The 16,127-nt window shown below is 47.0% G+C and overlaps 1 protein-coding gene across 7 annotated transcripts in view; it reads left to right on the forward strand.

Moving 5' to 3' along the window:
• Window positions 1-10,198: 10,198 nt before the first annotated feature.
• GRID2 (glutamate ionotropic receptor delta type subunit 2) overlaps window positions 10,199-16,127 on the forward strand; it is an 830,074-nt gene continuing 824,145 nt past the window's right edge. For all 7 annotated transcript variants that reach the window (XR_014223025.1, XR_014223026.1, XM_082236355.1 and 4 more), the window contains exon 1: window positions 10,199-11,198. Coding sequence is in view for 5 of the 7 variants with exons in the window: in XM_082236355.1 (XP_082092481.1) it covers window positions 11,111-11,198 (88 nt within the window). In the remaining 2 variants the exon portion in view is untranslated. The remainder of the gene's footprint in view (window positions 11,199-16,127) is intronic.

Below are 16,127 nucleotides of genomic sequence, written 5' to 3' on the forward strand. Positions count from 1 at the left end.
ATTCTTGACATTAGGAGTCCAAGGAGGTTATGGGGAAGTCATTTTACAAATTTCCACATTGTCAGCATCGCTGATCCTTCCTCCAGCATGACAAACCATACTTGCTTTGCAGTTGACTGTATATCTAAGGATATACAGACCCCCTTTTCTGTTGCGGCCATCGAAAGGAGAGGGGAAAACCAACAAAATTATGACTAATTTCCCCCCAGCCATATCTATCCACTTACAAAATGATGCTCAAGGACTCCCAAGAAGAGGGGGCTGTGGTGAAAAATGGAAACAAGACACATTAAAAGTCCAAAAATAGCAGCCAATCTCTAGCAATAATAGGTGGGTCTTTCTGGCAGCTCTCCCGAGTTTAGATGGCATCAATAACAATTTGGGTATGACTGTTCTGCATTAATGATGGATGGGCTCTCTGCTTTTAGGGCTGATCGGTTCTTTGTGATCCCGCCCTCCAATGCAAGAATACTGAGCTATTAAAAAGGGTGGGGGGACTGGGGAGTAAAGGAAATGCTCTCTCTCTCTTTTTTGGTCACCTTATAATGCCAAAATTCATTGCTACAGAAGGTCACTGAGTTAAATGCTGTGGTTGGAGTTTTTCAAAGGCTATGTTCATGACCGTTAACAAGATTTGCAACTGTGCATGCTAAATAAAAATAAGAATGAATCTCTAACTTCTCAGGTGACCTACTGGGATTCAGAAAGGAATGCCTCCCTTGCCCAGAGGCTGCTTAAGCCTTCATTCCCAATGTGGCAACAAGGTGCTATTGTGTGTGCACATTACAAAGAGAGGTGATGGAGTGTAATGGTGTGAATGTTAAGCTGCAAGACAGGAAGTCTTCAGTTCAACTTTCAGCTCAGCCCACCATCTGTGATATGGTGATAATAATACCTGCCGTCTCTATAGGGCAATTGTACGGATTACCAAGATAATGTATGTGGAGTGCTCGGAATGCTTTGATGCACTATAGGAATGCTGCTTTCAGTATTATTATGTTAAATCTGTCTGCCAGAAGCAGGTAGTCACAGCAATTGAATCAAAGTCCCATCTCTAAACTGAAGAAATCCTGTATTTCAGTTATGAGCAGGAAAAAATGGAGCCGCCTCCTCAATGGATCAGAACAAAGGGCCACCAAATTCTGGATGCAATAATGACCCTAAGTGTTGTGTTTGTGCATGTGTGCGTGTGCACACACACTAGGAGCCAATTCTCCAAGCTACATAGCACTTGGCCAAAGCGGAAGCTGTACAAAGACTATGTGAGTTGGGATGGGATGCTAGCAGCAGAGCCCTGAATTTTCTTGATCCTTCGAGTAACATGATCCAAGAGGGAAGAGGGACATCATATAAAAAGAGGACTTGCCATGTGTTCTTCAGCTACAATGAGAACCTGGTTTCACAGTTGAAATGGCAGATATGCAAAAGTGAATGTTGACTCAGCAGAAAGGCTTAATCCTCTTCACTTACCTGTCCACCCATTGCTGCCTCCATCCTCTCAACTGAGAAACATTAACACACTTCTAGGTTTTTGAAATGGGAGGAGACTGTGTCCCTTCTTTGGGAGTCCTGCACCAAGTGAGATGATTGTCTGCTTCCTCTCCTCAGTAGTGGGGTGTGTGGGGCATAGCAGGCCTGTTCTCAACACTTCATTCTGATCTTCATAGGAATGGAGAAAGAGGAAAGCTTGAATGGAGAAAGACGAAAGCATCAGGTCTCAAGGTAGCGAAGAAGCAACCCTCCTTTGATCAGAGGCAACTAACTACAGTACAAGGTTTCAATGGAAGGGATAAATAGTAAAGATTTTTCTATCAAGGAGGAAGAAGTATAAACCTCCTTTGATACTCGACATGTGGCTGCAGGGCATTTCTCCAGCTGGAGGAAGCACAAATAGTGGGTTGGCAAGAGGGTGGAGCAAGGATTCCAGAAGAGCATAAGGCGAGCCCTGCTGGGTCAGACCAAAGGCCAATCTTGTCCAGCATCCTGTTCTCAACCAGCTTCCTAGGGGAAGACCATAAGCAGGAACTGGGTGCAACAGCACACTCCCCACTTGTGATTCACAGCAACTGGTATTCAGAGAAATACCACTGTTGATAGTGGAGACATGCTGATATATATGCCTGTGCTCACCCCACTCCAGTTGCAAAGCTAGGAGGAAGCCGCAGTAAATTCCCATTTTATATGATGTCTGCCTCCACCCCACAAAAACCAATCCCATGCCCGTCACACTCCCCTAGTCTGACTTAGAAATGAATTGAAGACCTCTGTGCCTCCAGGACAACTGATCGCTCCAGGTGCTTGCCACTTCTTAAGCAGAGTACAGTGGAAACAGCCTATTTCTATTCTTCATCTCCAGTGTAATATATACAGTCGATTTGCGCCTCATCCTCCTCCATACAGTTCTTCAATTACAAGCACTTCCACAACAGAAAACTCCTCATCCTACTGGAACAATAACATATGTTTAAATTAACCCTCATTTATGGAAATGTTAATGTTTACACTAAAAGTTCCACATTACACAGTTATGTTCCAGTGTGCTAATTGCCTCCTAACACGGGAGCCGACAGAAGGTTATAAATGAGAGTTTTATTGCTATGTTCAATTCCTCAGTAACTACAGAAACCAAAGCTCCTCAGATCAAACAAAGCAAGCATTGTGCCACACAAAATACAGAAGTGAGGTGGCTCCCTTGGCTAGCTGCTGCTCCTTTGGGGCAAGCTCTTGAGCCTGCATGGAGTCACTGCTGTCTTCCATGAGAGGACATCCCTGCAATGGGCCATGGTTCATTTTCATAAGATGGAACCTAGATAGGACTAAAGGTTGGCACTGCTAGAAAGAAACTACCTTCACATCTAAATCCTTTTGATTTGCTAAGCTGAAGGAGATCACAGAATGGCTTGTTCCAAAGAGCAGGGCATTGTTGCTATTATTGGAGGGGAAACAGGCTACATCTAAGGTACAGGTTGTAGTTCACAGCTTCCTCGGTGCTTTGTGCTGAGTTTATCAACACAGACAGCACAAAAAGTGGCAAAACCACATTACTGGCAGCTCCCAGGCTCTGATTTATGGAGCTGAAATAAGCAACTCTTTCACTTGCTTACGGTAATGTATGAGGTTTTTTTATAAATACTATTCTGCTTGTAGGTGAAGCTTAGATGGGATGCTGTCAAAAGAGCAATCCTGCCCCTAGTCCTCCACCCCACAAATAATGTTTTGCAAAGGAAAAGCATGTTGTGTATTGCCTTCCCACTGCTGCTGCACTCACAGTGGTCTGTTTTAGCTACTGCCAAAGACTGGAACAGTTTGGGTCAGATTGACCTATGTGGTGCCCTCCAGATGTTGTTGAACTAGAACTCAAATCATCCTCTGCCAACATCTGGAGGATGCTACATTTGTTACTGATGAACTAGAATGACATGGTGATAGTCCTGGGCAAATGTAAGTGCCTGGCACAGGATAGACATCGGAGATGAAGCTGGTTGTGTGCAACATATACCTGCTAAGTAATCCCTCTTTCCAAGCACCACCCACCTAATTCCAGAGAGCAAAGGGACTCAAGGAATGGTCTCTAAAGAAAATCCTTTTTGCATTGCTTCTAGTGGGAAGGTTCAGTCCTCTAGGTATCCAGGTCCTAAGCTGTTCAAGCCTTTAAAGGCAATCACCTGCACTTTGAATGTGCCTGAAATGCTCATATCCAATGCCAGTTTCCATGGGGAGTCAGCCATGCTAGAAGCTCACTGAAAAGCTTGACTTGCGTATTTCGTCTGCCATAGTACATTGTTTTCCCCCTAAAATGCACCATTTGGTAGTCTACCCATAGGGTACAGTCAGCCCTGAAGTTTCCTAACTTCTACTTTGTGAAGCAGCTCTAAAGTGGAAGAACATTAAGCAGATATGTGAATGAGTTCTTAAAGCATATTCACCTTCTGGACAAAAATGGTATTTTATATGACTAATGGTGTTTCCCCAAATAATTGTGGGAATGTTCATTGTGGCAGGAGAGGATATATTGTTTATTAATATCCTTCCTAACTTGTGCTAGCAAGTTCCTTTACTTAGCAGAGTGTATTCCCGTTTACACAGCAAAAAACTAGTTGCAAACTCGTGTGAGTTTCTTAAGACAATACGCAATTCAAGCTGGCTTGTCCAGACTGAAATGTGTTCTAATATTTTCCTCGTAAGACCCCTTGAATCCCTCAAAAAAGAATAAAGACACCACAGCCTTATTCATAAGTAATAAAGTTTACTCATGATCAGGCAGAGCACAGTGTGATCCCTGAAGGCAGGCTTTATGCTTAAAGTTACAAATGTATAAAAACAGGTTTACCCCATAAGGGAGATGACCTGAGGGACTGCTTGGCTGGCAGCCAGCAGTTCATTCCAGGAAGTTTGCAGGATGAAAGGAAAATGAAAAAGAGGGAGAGTGGCAGCAGGCCTTGGTCTTTTACCAGGTTTGGAAAGGTCACACCCACCCACTAGTCATATGCAAGGAAGGATGCTCCAGACCAGGAGGAACAGGAAGTTTAAGCTGGCTGGACCAAACATTCTCTTGCATGTCCACTCTAGGAAAACAAGGAATGTTGTACTTGACTACTCTCAGTGGATTACATCCCACAAGAATAATGAGAATGGTAAACTGGTGAAAGTGCTAAGGAAACTCTGTTAGATGTACATACACACATACATTTCCCAGGATTCCTTGTGAAACAGGCATGATGTGCTGGTCCGGGGGGAGGTTACCGTGAGGCGTGGTCAGAGTCCGGTCCTGGGTCGAGGGTCTGGAGACTGTCCACCAAGGGCTAAGCGGGGTCCAAAGCGAGGAGCCGGGCAAGGTCGGGAACTCTGGAAGAACAGGGCTGGGTGCTGGCAGAAACAGGTTTCCAATGATGTTGCTCCCGCAACCTGGAACTGGGCTGACTGGCCTTTATCTTCTCTGAGTCCAGGGGCGGTCCCGGCCCACAGGTGACCCGCCTCTCCTGGCCTTAAGGCGAGCACTCCTCCTGAGAGAACCCAGTTCCCTCCGCCTCTCTGCCCTGAGCCTCTGCAGCTCAGGAGAGGCTGGAGGGTTACTGGACCCAGGGAGAGGCTCACCTTCCCCTGACAGGGCTGGGAGAGGCGCAGCTGTAGGCAATGGGTCCTCAATCACCTCCGGAGCCAGAGTGGATTCATCTGGTGTCTGCTCCTGAGGATCTGGCACAGGTGCAGGCGCTTCAGATTCAAGGCCCTGCCCCAGCTCAGCCGGCCCTGGAGGCGGGGACTCCTGTGCAGGCTGGGATTCCTCCGGTTCAGCCTCTGAATCAGATTCCCAGGCCATCACACATGACTGAAATCAGTGAAAGTCTGAGGTGAGTACCAATATGAGTTCTGGATATAGCCACATATAAAAATATACAATAAATCATTTTGAAAGGTTTCACACTGCTTGAAAAACATATGATGTCATTACACTGAGCCTCTTGGGCTTGCCAATCAGAAGGTCAGCAGTTCGAATCCCTGCGATGGAGTGAGCTCCCATTGCTCTGTCCCAGTTCCTGCCAACCTAGCAATTTGAAAGCACGCCAGTGCAAGTAGATAAACAGGTACTGCTGTGGTGGGAAGGTAAATGGCATTTCTGTGCACTCTGGTTCCTGTCACAGTGTTCCTTTGTGCCAGAAGCAGTTAAGTCACCCTGGCCACATCACCTGGAAAGCTGTTTGCGGACAAATGCTGGCTCACTCGGCCTGAAAGCGAGAGGAGCGCTGCAACCTCCTTGACTGGACGTAACCGTCTAGGGGTCCTTTACCTTTTTTTTACCTAGCATACCTTCCTTTCTCTCTATGAGCATAAGGCAGTATGCATGGTTCTCTTTCCTCCTATTTTATCCCCACAACAACCCTGTTGGGGTTAGGGACAGCGACTGGCTCAGGTCACCTAGCGCCTATCTGCAGATTTGAACCTGGGTCTATTCAGTTCTTGCACAGAGCTTTAACAGCTTCACCATTATTGGCTGTTTCTCTTTGCTTTTTAGACATGGAGCATTTTCTATGACAGGGGGAATTCCATCCAGCGGATAATTTTGTGAAAGACGTCCTTTAGTAATGTCTAATCTAGTATGGATTTATCTGGCACTTTAAACCAGCCAGAGGACACAGCTTGCTTTTAGATAAGGCATCAAAGCTCTTAGCATTAAAGTGAGAATTAAAAAGTTATCAGAGTTGACTAAAAGGGTTTCATCACATTTTGTACTCCACCTGCTGTGCATTGTACATAGTTAAAAGAGTACTTCTCCTACATACTCCCCCAAGAACCAAATTAGCATGTTATGTGAACTCTTTTATTTTGTGGAGAAGTCATAACGACTCCAGACAAAAAAGTTTCTTGGGTATTTATATTTAGTAAAGTTATTGCCCAGTGGATTTTCCTCCTATATACATAAAATGGTAAGGCTGCTCTCATGCTGCAGTTCACATGGCTGCCAATTGGGGGCCAAGCCAATTCCAGCATGATGACAAAATGGCAGGTAGGTAGAGCAAGCAGGTGGCCCAAGCAAGTTGTTAAATGAAGGTGGGGAAGCGCCTGAGAGTAATTTGTCAAAGTGCTCTCTGAAGCATCTCTCCCCTCTTTCAGAAGAGGCTGGGGGCAAGCTGTGATTGGAGAGGGTGGGGTGAGCTATGAGGAGATAGGTGACGAGTGGGGTGAGATATAAAAGAAGGAGGTGGTCGGGCTTTTTAGACATTCTTTAGAATTTCTGTGGGTGTGAGATTTTGGTGTGTGCTGGCTGAGAGTGGGGTGGTCCCCTCACCCTTGTTTCCAGTATAAATGTTTCTCTAAAACTGTACAGCCTCCCCAGCTGCCTGCACTTCCTGGTCTGAGAAAATCTCACGGGAAGAGCTAGCTACCTTATGATGTGTCTTCTGTGCTTTAACAGAAGTGCAAGCACCTGCAATGGTTGCAGAGCACAGACCGCTGGTGAGATGGTTTGTAGAATGAAAGGAAAGGCGAACACTCCTGGACACCACAAAAGTAAGCACACACACACACAGAGACTAGCACTCCACTATGGCTTGTATTTTTAATATAGGGCATCATGTATAATTGCTACTTTTAGTTTTGCTAGGTGTAGTGTTCCAAAGAAAGGATAAAATGGACCAAATAATTATTAATCTGAAATGTTTAAATACATAATAATGATTCATTATTAAAATAAAGAACTTCTGCCAACATTATTTCCATCTGACTTGAGGTGATTTTAAGGATTTGTCTCAGAAACATGCTCTTCCTGTGCCAGCCAACCCCGCCTCCGCGGTCAACTCAAAGTGTGTGTGTGTGTGTGTGTGTGTGTATGGGCAAAGGGTAGGTAAGATTGTGATTTAAACAAGTAACCATTTTCCATTGGAAAATTCAGGTCACATCTGCAGTAAATTTGGTGGTCTTAGCTAAGTGCCTGCCAAAACTATAATTCTACCATAAAGGTCTCTGAATAAGGAGAGATCAAGAAAAGGACACTGGAAAAACAGGTGCCTGTATGGCACTGGAATGAACTGCACTGCTGTTGTTTGCAAATGTGCTATTTACCCAATCTGTTCAAGGCTTTGAGTGCTGAATTTTGCTTTGAACAAGGCACTGCCCCTACCAACCATAGCCAGTTCCTACCTGCTTACCAAGGGGTGGTACTGGCTGTCCGCTTCTTCCTCAGTAGCCTCAGGGTTCATAGGCTCATAGAATTGTGGGGTTGGAAGGGACCATGAGGGTCGCCTAGTCTAACCCCCTGTAATGCAGGAGTAATCTTTCGCCCAATGTGGGGTTCGAACCCCTGACTCTGAGATTAAGAGTCTCATGCTTTACTCACTAAGCTATCCCAGCAGCTAATCAGGGAAATGGATGGAGGCATAACTAGAACTAGTTGGCGCTGACTGTCGTTGGCTCTGGTTCCACCTACCATGGGCCTCCTGCTTTCTGCCGTTCCAGTCTCAATGAGAACCAGCCATCACTGGCTTTGGAATGACGAAGCATGAGGAGATCTAGGGTGGCTCCCGACATTAAAAGTTTTCCAGCATAACTCTGTCCAGTTGTTCAGACAAATGAATGCTTATATTAACATGGAGGGAGATAGCTGGGCCACAGAAACTGGATCCTCCCCTGCTGCCAGCCCATCCTCCAGGTTGTCCATCAGTTGAGGACAGAGGGGAAGTTTGCCAAACTCGTAGAAGCTGCCCCCATGAGTTGGAAACCTGAATACACCATAAACAGCCCTTCGTGTTCTTTAGTCCTCCCAATGTACCAACAGGAGTGATGCTACGTCATGAATCCCTATTTCTCCCCTCTAAGAAGGCCACAGCAGATGACCTCAGCACACTGCACTGTTCCCATTGTGGCATTCTACAGGTTGAAGAATGGGGAGGGTTGCTTGTTGCAGAAAAGCTCATCCCACATTAAAAAGTGAAGTTTAACTTTTGCCACCTCGTCTTAACCACCTCCTAACCCCCACTGAGGGATGTGGGGGGCACTGTGGGTTAAACCACAGAGCCTAGGGCTTCCCAATCAGAAGGTCACTGGTTTGAATCCCTGCGACGGAGTGAGCTCCCGTTGCTTGGTCCCCGCTCCTGCCAACCTAGCAGTTCGAAAGCACGAAGTGCAAGTAGATAAACAGGTACCGCTCTGGCGGGAAGGTAAACAGTGTTTCTGTGCACTGCTCTGGTTCGCCAGAAGCGGCTTAGTCATGCTGACCACATGACTTGGAAGATGTATGCCGGCTCCCTTGGCCAATAAAGCGAAATGAGCGCCGCAACCCCAGAGTTGGCCACAACTGGACCTAATGGTCAGGGGTCCCTTTACCTTTACCCCCCACTGAAGATTACTAAGATTTGGTCTCATCACTTCCCTTCAAGATGTACAGGTCTATGCGTGAAGGATTCCTTAAGGTCCAGAATCCAGAATGATAAATTAGTTCCTGCACATTCTATACAGATCTGTGCCCTCCCCCCCCCCAGATACATATGTACATTAGATATTGGCTTCTGACACCATGCTTTTGAAACTTATAGGGTATACCAAACTGAAATAAAAACAAGAGCTTTATTATCTCTCTTGAAGAACAAGAAACTCCGCCCAGCTACAACTAAGTCTTGTGCCATCTAGTGACTAAGCCATGTAATGACACTGTTCCCATAGGGACTGCTGACATATGGGGGGGAATTGTGTTTCTCCCCCTCTTCCCTGCTTTGGAGTCTAAACTGGAAAGGTAGCTTAACTAATACCCTTCCATGTCAGACAAACAGCAGCCAGGGGTTATTCAGGCTACCATTTTATGATGGAAAAACCACTGCTTTCCTCCTTCCCAGAATCACACGACCCCCTTCCTCCCTGGAGTAATTTCCCAGCTTTGAGATTCAATTGTGAACAAAACCTCATCAAAAACGTCGATAATTAAGCGCATATTAATAGCACGCTGGAGCCTTATTTTTATTCTCCTCCCTTCGGAATCAGCTGTCCTGGATACTTCCCCCTCCTTCCCACCCCGCTCCGGCTCCGCATCTTGAAGCCCTGCCCCTGATTCACTTTCCAAAGACTCCCAACTTGAGCTCTGCGGTGGAAGTTGCAAGGTTAAACGTGTCGAGAGGCGGAAGCCAACGCGCTCTAAACTAGGGCCAAAGAAATGCCCAGGTTCCTTCAGCCCAACCCAAAGAACCCCCCACTTCGGTGCCCTCTCGCCTTCGGACTGAAGTGATCCCCCCCACCTGAAATATGCTTTTCACACCCATTGAAGATCCCTCTCACCGGCCCCCTACCACAGACCAGCTTAGCAGGCGGCGCTGAAGCTATTCTAACGTTGCTTCTCCCTCATACACCAGATAGGGGGAGAAAGTGGTTGTTAGGAAGCCTGCCTCTCGGTTCTTCCCCTCTATTCCTCCTCTCTGGCTGATAGCACTCTCCTCTCTCTCTCTCTCCTAGGTGATCCATTTCTAAGCAACGTGCTAGCTAGCGGCGGAGCTGCCAACAGCTAGGGGACTCTCTCTCTCTGCATCCCACCAACCAAGCAAGCTCCAAACCGCCTCCTCGGCTGCTGCTGCTTCTACTGCAGAAGACCATCTTCACAAGTCCCGGGGCTGCCGCTGTTTGGCTTCCTGGCTGCATCCAGCTCTCCGCGGAACTGCTATCTCGGGTGACCACGTTGGAGAGCCGTTTTCGCAGCGGTCGCTCTCTTCACTCCCCGCACCAACCAGCTGCAGGGGGGAAGCAAAAAAAGCGATCAGTTGCTTCTCCCCCTCCCCACCCCCTTTCTTTTGGTGGAGCAGGAAGAAGATCGAGATCTAGTTCTGCATTCCCAGCTGCATTGCCTTGAAGTTCACTTTGGGTGGTTTTGGTTTTTTTTAAAAAAATCATCGTCATCATTATTATTTTTTGGAGGGAAGCTTGGAGACGAAGAGCGCTCTCCCTCGCCACACACACACACTTTGCAAGGATCTAGTCCCTCGCCTGGGAGATTGGAAAGAAAAGCTGCAGTTATTATATATATATTTTAAAATTGTTTTATTCCCCCTCCCTCCTTCTCTCTCGAGCACCGGCTGGCTGGCTGTGGGGGGGGGGGCACTGGAAGGGTCCGTCGGTTTGCCGGTTGCAAGTTGCCCCACTGGAGTGGCGGTGGGGACCTGGCCTTGCGGATCGCTCCGGAGGAAAACAACCCTATATATTTAAAAGATATACCGTTGAAACATAACAATAAAAAGGCTGAGGATGGTGTGATCGACACAGGGACACGCCGAACTGCTTCCCGATTGACATCTCTGGCGGCGGCGGTGATGTGCTGGATGGATTTGCTGCAGCAACTCCCCACAACTCTGGTGATGCCCGGCCGCCCCCCGAAGTGACGCGGGGCTCGTTGCGAGAGGCTCCCCAACCAGCCTGGGATCGGCTCCCTCTTGCAGCTTTTTCCTTTCCTCCTTAATTTTTTTTTTCCCTTGGAGGATCCAACCGGGATTTAGAGGCTCCTCAAACTCTCGTCTCTCTTTTCTTGGGCTTCCTTCGTCCTTGTCGCTGGTGTGATCGCTAACCTCCTGCCCCCCCCCCTTACTACTACCCCCCGTTTCCCGAACCAACCACTCCTCCCCGCTTGCCCGAAGCGCAGGAGATGGAAGTTTTCCCCCTCGCTTTGCTCGTGTCCGTGTGCTGGACCGGAACCTGGGAAGCGGCGCTGGCAGATTCGATCATCCACATCGGTAAGGCGCGCCGGAGCTGCGACTGCAGCGGGCTTACTTCGCAGCCTTTCCCCGCTTTCCTCGCCAGCTTCCTCCCGCCTCCAGCTGCCCCGGGCAGTGTTTCTCTCTCTCCCCCGCTTCCTCTTACTGAACGAAATAATAACCGCCCCCCATAATCGGCTACGTTTCGTTTGCTGCATGGGTTTTCTAGATTCGAGCGCGAATATCTGTGTTGGGGAGTTGGGGGGGGGGGTTATTTTCCAGTCCCCTCTACAAATGAAGGTAAACAACCAGAGTTTGCTTTTTGCATTGTGTGTGTGTGTGTGTGTGCGCAGCTAGCTCGTTCTCTCGAGCAGAAATCCCTCGCCCCAGGCTTCCCGCCGCTGCTAGCGGGGAAAGCCTGAAACGCCCCCCCCCCCTATGTATTATAAAGCTTGCAAACCTGCACCGCGCACACACGCACACTGGCCCCACGTTGCAACACAACGTACGACCGCCCCCTCCCCCCCCCCGTACGGAGGAACAGGTGGTTTGGCAACGTGCGCTCTTCCATTTGGCCAAGCAGATCTTCGCGAAAGGGGAGGGGACTGAGCGCCGTGGGGCTCAACCTCCCTCCAAACGGGCGGGAGGCAGGAATAGCGTCCAGTGTCTCTCTCTCTTCCCCCCCCCCCCCAGCCAAGGAAGCCCGCGACGCGGGAGGATCGTGGGCTCTGTAAAGGTTTATACGTTGACAGGGCCTCCCGTGCGCGCCCCATGGCCACCCTCTCCAGTGCTGGATGGATGGTGGTGTCCCCTCTTCCCTTTTTTTTTGGGGGGGGGGGGAGGAAAAAGGCAGCGGGAGAGCCAGCCCCGCTTCGCGTGCCTCTTCTCCAGCAAAGAGATGCAGCGCGGCAAGGGTTAAAGGAGCCGCGGCTTTTCCCTTTACCCGCGCTCCCCCGAAGCTGCTTTTGGGCCCCACCTATTGGCAGCCGCGTTGACGGCCACACGGGGACTCGAGCGCGCGAGGAGGATGAGGGGCATCGCGGTGCTTCTGAATCACAGAGCTCTTTCTGCAGGGAGAGCAAGCCTGAAGCTCCCATTTGCCAACCACTGGAGGGGGTGGGGAGAGAGAGAGGGAGGGAGGCACAGGAAATAACTCCATCCCTCGCTGGTTGAGAATCCTTGCAAAAAAAGAAAAAGAGAAAAATCATCTGGCCAGGGCTTTCCCCCATCACCATCAAACCGAGAGCATCCTCCAACTCTCTATCCCCATTCCCCTGCTTAAATTTTTTAAAATGCATCCGTGGGGGATGTTTTGCTTAGGAAAAAAAAAATAAAATTAAAATGTGTTGGAGAGGAGGAAGGTGTCTCTCTCTGTGTGTGTGTGCGCGCGCGTTTGCTGGACTGCTTTGTAAGCAGCGCACGCAGGCAGAGAGAGCCTGGAACGAGCGGGCTGCTTTGGCTCGCAAGAAGATAAGCGATCCAAACGTACTGGGGGTGGGGGAAGCCTCAGAGTCCCCCTGCTGGCTGGATGCGGAGCAGGGGGACAGAGAGCAGGCGCGCTCCTTTCAGGTACCAGCAGAGTCGAAAGTCTTGTCTCTCTTCGCGCACACTCCTCCCTTCCCTCCCCCGCGCTCCAAAATGTGCACATCCTGTGCTAGAAAGGTACAAATAGAGATCGTTCCCTGCAGTTCTGGGGCTAATGCCAAGCAGTCCCCCACCCCCAATAAATAAATAAAAACCACACAACTTGGTGTCTGCCGGGGCTTCGTCGTTTGAGAGATGCTCGTTTGTAAACATGTCTGCCAGCCCTTGATTGTAATGCGATGTTTGAGGGAAGAGGATCAAGGTTGAGAAATCCCTGCTTTTGTGTGTGTGTGTGTGTGTGTGTGTGTGTGTGAGAGAGAGAGAGAGAGAGAGAGAGAGAGAGAGAGAGAGAGAGAGAGAGACCTCGCGCTATAGGATTTGGGCAGATTCTGGAGTGTAAGTTCGCTTAGAGTTTCTAAGGCAAGAGGAGTCCTTGCTTGAGTCTCTGAATATTATAGGAGGGATTGAAGGTTAGCAGCGTCAGACATCCTTTAGAAAAGAGGCAGAGAATGGTTTGTTCATTGCGTTTAAAAAGAGAAAAAAGTAAATAATTTACTTGAAATGGTGGCTTGGGGGACAAGAGTTTGGGCTTTGTTAAAACCAGGTGAAGTTGCAGCCTTCTCTACCTATGGTGAAAGGTTTTGGAGCCGTTCTTGTGTTCCAGAACAATTATTTTCACCAGTGAATAGTTGGGTTGTGAGGTGTGCTGGGGGGAGAGAGACTCCCAGAGCAAAGACCCTTTTCTTTCTGCTTTGAGCAAACAGTTCCATGCACTGTTGCACTGTGGTTTTGCATCAAACAGCCCCTTCTCCCCGCCTCTCTTCACATTAATTGCTATTTATGTTTGCTGGATGCCCACTTTAATTATTTATCGCTGGCAAATACAGCACTGTGTAATTTATTTTTATTCCCCCCCCCTTCTCTCTCTGGCTTTCTTGTAAGTGCCATTGGTGGTTACAAGCAGCAACAAAAGTACATTTGCTTAGAAAGGGGAGGGGGGAATCCAAAGTGGCTTCTCAGACAATTAATTTCACTTGGAAAGACAATTAGTACATTTGACAAGGGGATTAGCTTTTTTTATGGATGGCTTTATGTTGCCATGAAGCTGGCAAATTGATAATTGTCATCCAGAGCTCTCAATCTTTCTCTCCACCCCCTCCCTTCAATTTCCTGCAGGGTATGGAAAATAAGTAGCCAGGAAACAAACAACAATTTCGTGTTAAATTGGGTCAGCAGCTAAATGCAGCAATTCTTCCAAAAGTATAGAATTCATCGCTAGTTTCCAGGTCTGAAAATCTTGTGAGCTATGACTCTGGTGTATTCTGACCCCCACCCCTTGCACAAACTCCTATCTTACAGAAGAAGCAAGAAAGAAGAACTCTTTTTGTTCATTTTAAATTTCGGGAGAGGGTTTACAGAGAGGGTGAAAATCAGTGTTAGAATCACAATGTTTCCAAATGAGGGTTTGCAAAGACAATGAGGGAAATGAAAGTTAAATATTCCCTTGGGGGAAAAATATTGAAGCAGCAGGTATAACAGATGTTCTGAATTCAACGAGGAAAAGACTGATGATTCCTCAATGTAATCACACTTCTAAAGTGTGCAAAAAAATAATAATTCAGTGTACCATACAGAGAAAAGTGTGTGTGTGTGTGTGAGAGAGAGAGAGAGAGAGAGAGAGATAGGGTGAAAGTAACTGGGAATTCTCCAATATAAATGTAACTTGCATGTATTTCTCATTCATTTACCCAACTATGTATTTGTATTTATACAGTTATCATGTAGGTTACTTGTTTAGAATAGGTATCTATGATAACAAACTCATCTCTTTGCCAGCCACCAGAATGGAAGCTAAGAGTTAGCTTTGGTAGTAACAGAATATAGATGCTATTTCCCCACCCCTCGCAAACCATACTCCTCTAATTAATATAATTATTCTGGTTATATTGAAGGGAATCCATGTTGCAGGCTATGTGTTTCTGAGCATTGAGAGTGTTTGTATAGTTATATGTGTTTCTGCTGACTTGAACATTACAGAGGGGAGCAGGCAGTTCAGGAGGACTACATTAAGCATGCTTATGAAAAATGCTAAAAACAATCACCTCCACTGGAGGTTTTGGTTTTTTTGTGCTTTTTGTTTGAAGCATGCACACTGAGGAAGAAGGGGTTCACTCTCTCATTTCTGACATTCTGAAACTATGCAATTCTGCATTATGCTGCTTCCTTGAGCCTATGCATTGATTGAATAATTTCATCAGACTCACATTACTTGATTGCTTAGAAGTTTCCTAATGATCTGTATGCTGTAGGAAGAACTCAAAAGCCGTGAGCGGAATGGCAATGATATTGTGTTTTATGAGGCTATTCAAAAAGTCGCTCTGATTTATGCAGCTCAAAAGCTCTGAAGTCTTTGAGATTAGCCACGCTGCCTGCTATTTTCTTCGTACATTGCTTGTCCTATACTCTTCACTCCCTAAACACAACAGGAGTTGAGAACACTGCTTTAATTAAGCAGGGATTAGCTGGCATTTCCACCCAAGTGCACAATTTATGTATGGCTCATAGCGGGTCTCATGTTCTAGTATATTTAGTGATATGTGAGTGTCCGTTGATTTGACCTCTAAGTCCTCCAATGAGAAGAGTGTGTGTGTGTGTGTGTGTGTGTGTGTGTGTGTTTCCATATGGGTGAAAAAAGATGAATGCATTTTTCAGGATAAACATTTTTTTCTTCAGATCAGCAAGTGCTGCAATGGCATGACCTCCACTCAACTGAAAGGGAGATCGTGTGTGAATCTTCTACAAGCCCCATTCCAACAAATGGAGGATACACAGTGGTGGTACATTGTGGGTTGCATTATCTGCCTCTAAACTTCTCATTAGCGTTGTTTGCCTGTAAGATTTACAGCACTCGTCCTTTGCACCTTTACTCTGAGCAAGGTCCCATTGAGATCAATGAGATTTGCTCACAATTGTGTAAAGGATTGCAGAGTTATTACTAAAATACTAGCACATTACTGTACTAGCATAGCATTTCAATGCTGTGCATTACTACTAAAATCCCAGGAAACCTAGGATGGCCTTCTCCAATAGAAGTTGTGCTAGATGAATATAATTTCTTTCTTTGAGTTACAAGATTGGTGGACAAAGTCCCCAATGATATTCTGATGGAGAAGCTGGTAAAACATGGACTGGATGAGGTCACTGTTAAGTGGATTTATTGTTTGTTTGTTTGTTTGTTTGTTTGTTTGTTTGTAACTAGATTTGTAGCTGGTTGACTGACTCACAGCCAAACTAGCTCAACTTACTTTCCAAGCCTTACAATTCTGATCTTTGGCTACATTACTATTTACATGCAGTACACATTTCTTGATCCCAAGATGCCCT

The sequence above is a fragment of the Podarcis vaucheri genome (assembly GCF_965113315.1).
Source record: "Podarcis vaucheri genome assembly, chromosome: 9".
Classification (NCBI taxonomy): domain Eukaryota; kingdom Metazoa; phylum Chordata; class Lepidosauria; order Squamata; family Lacertidae; genus Podarcis; species Podarcis vaucheri.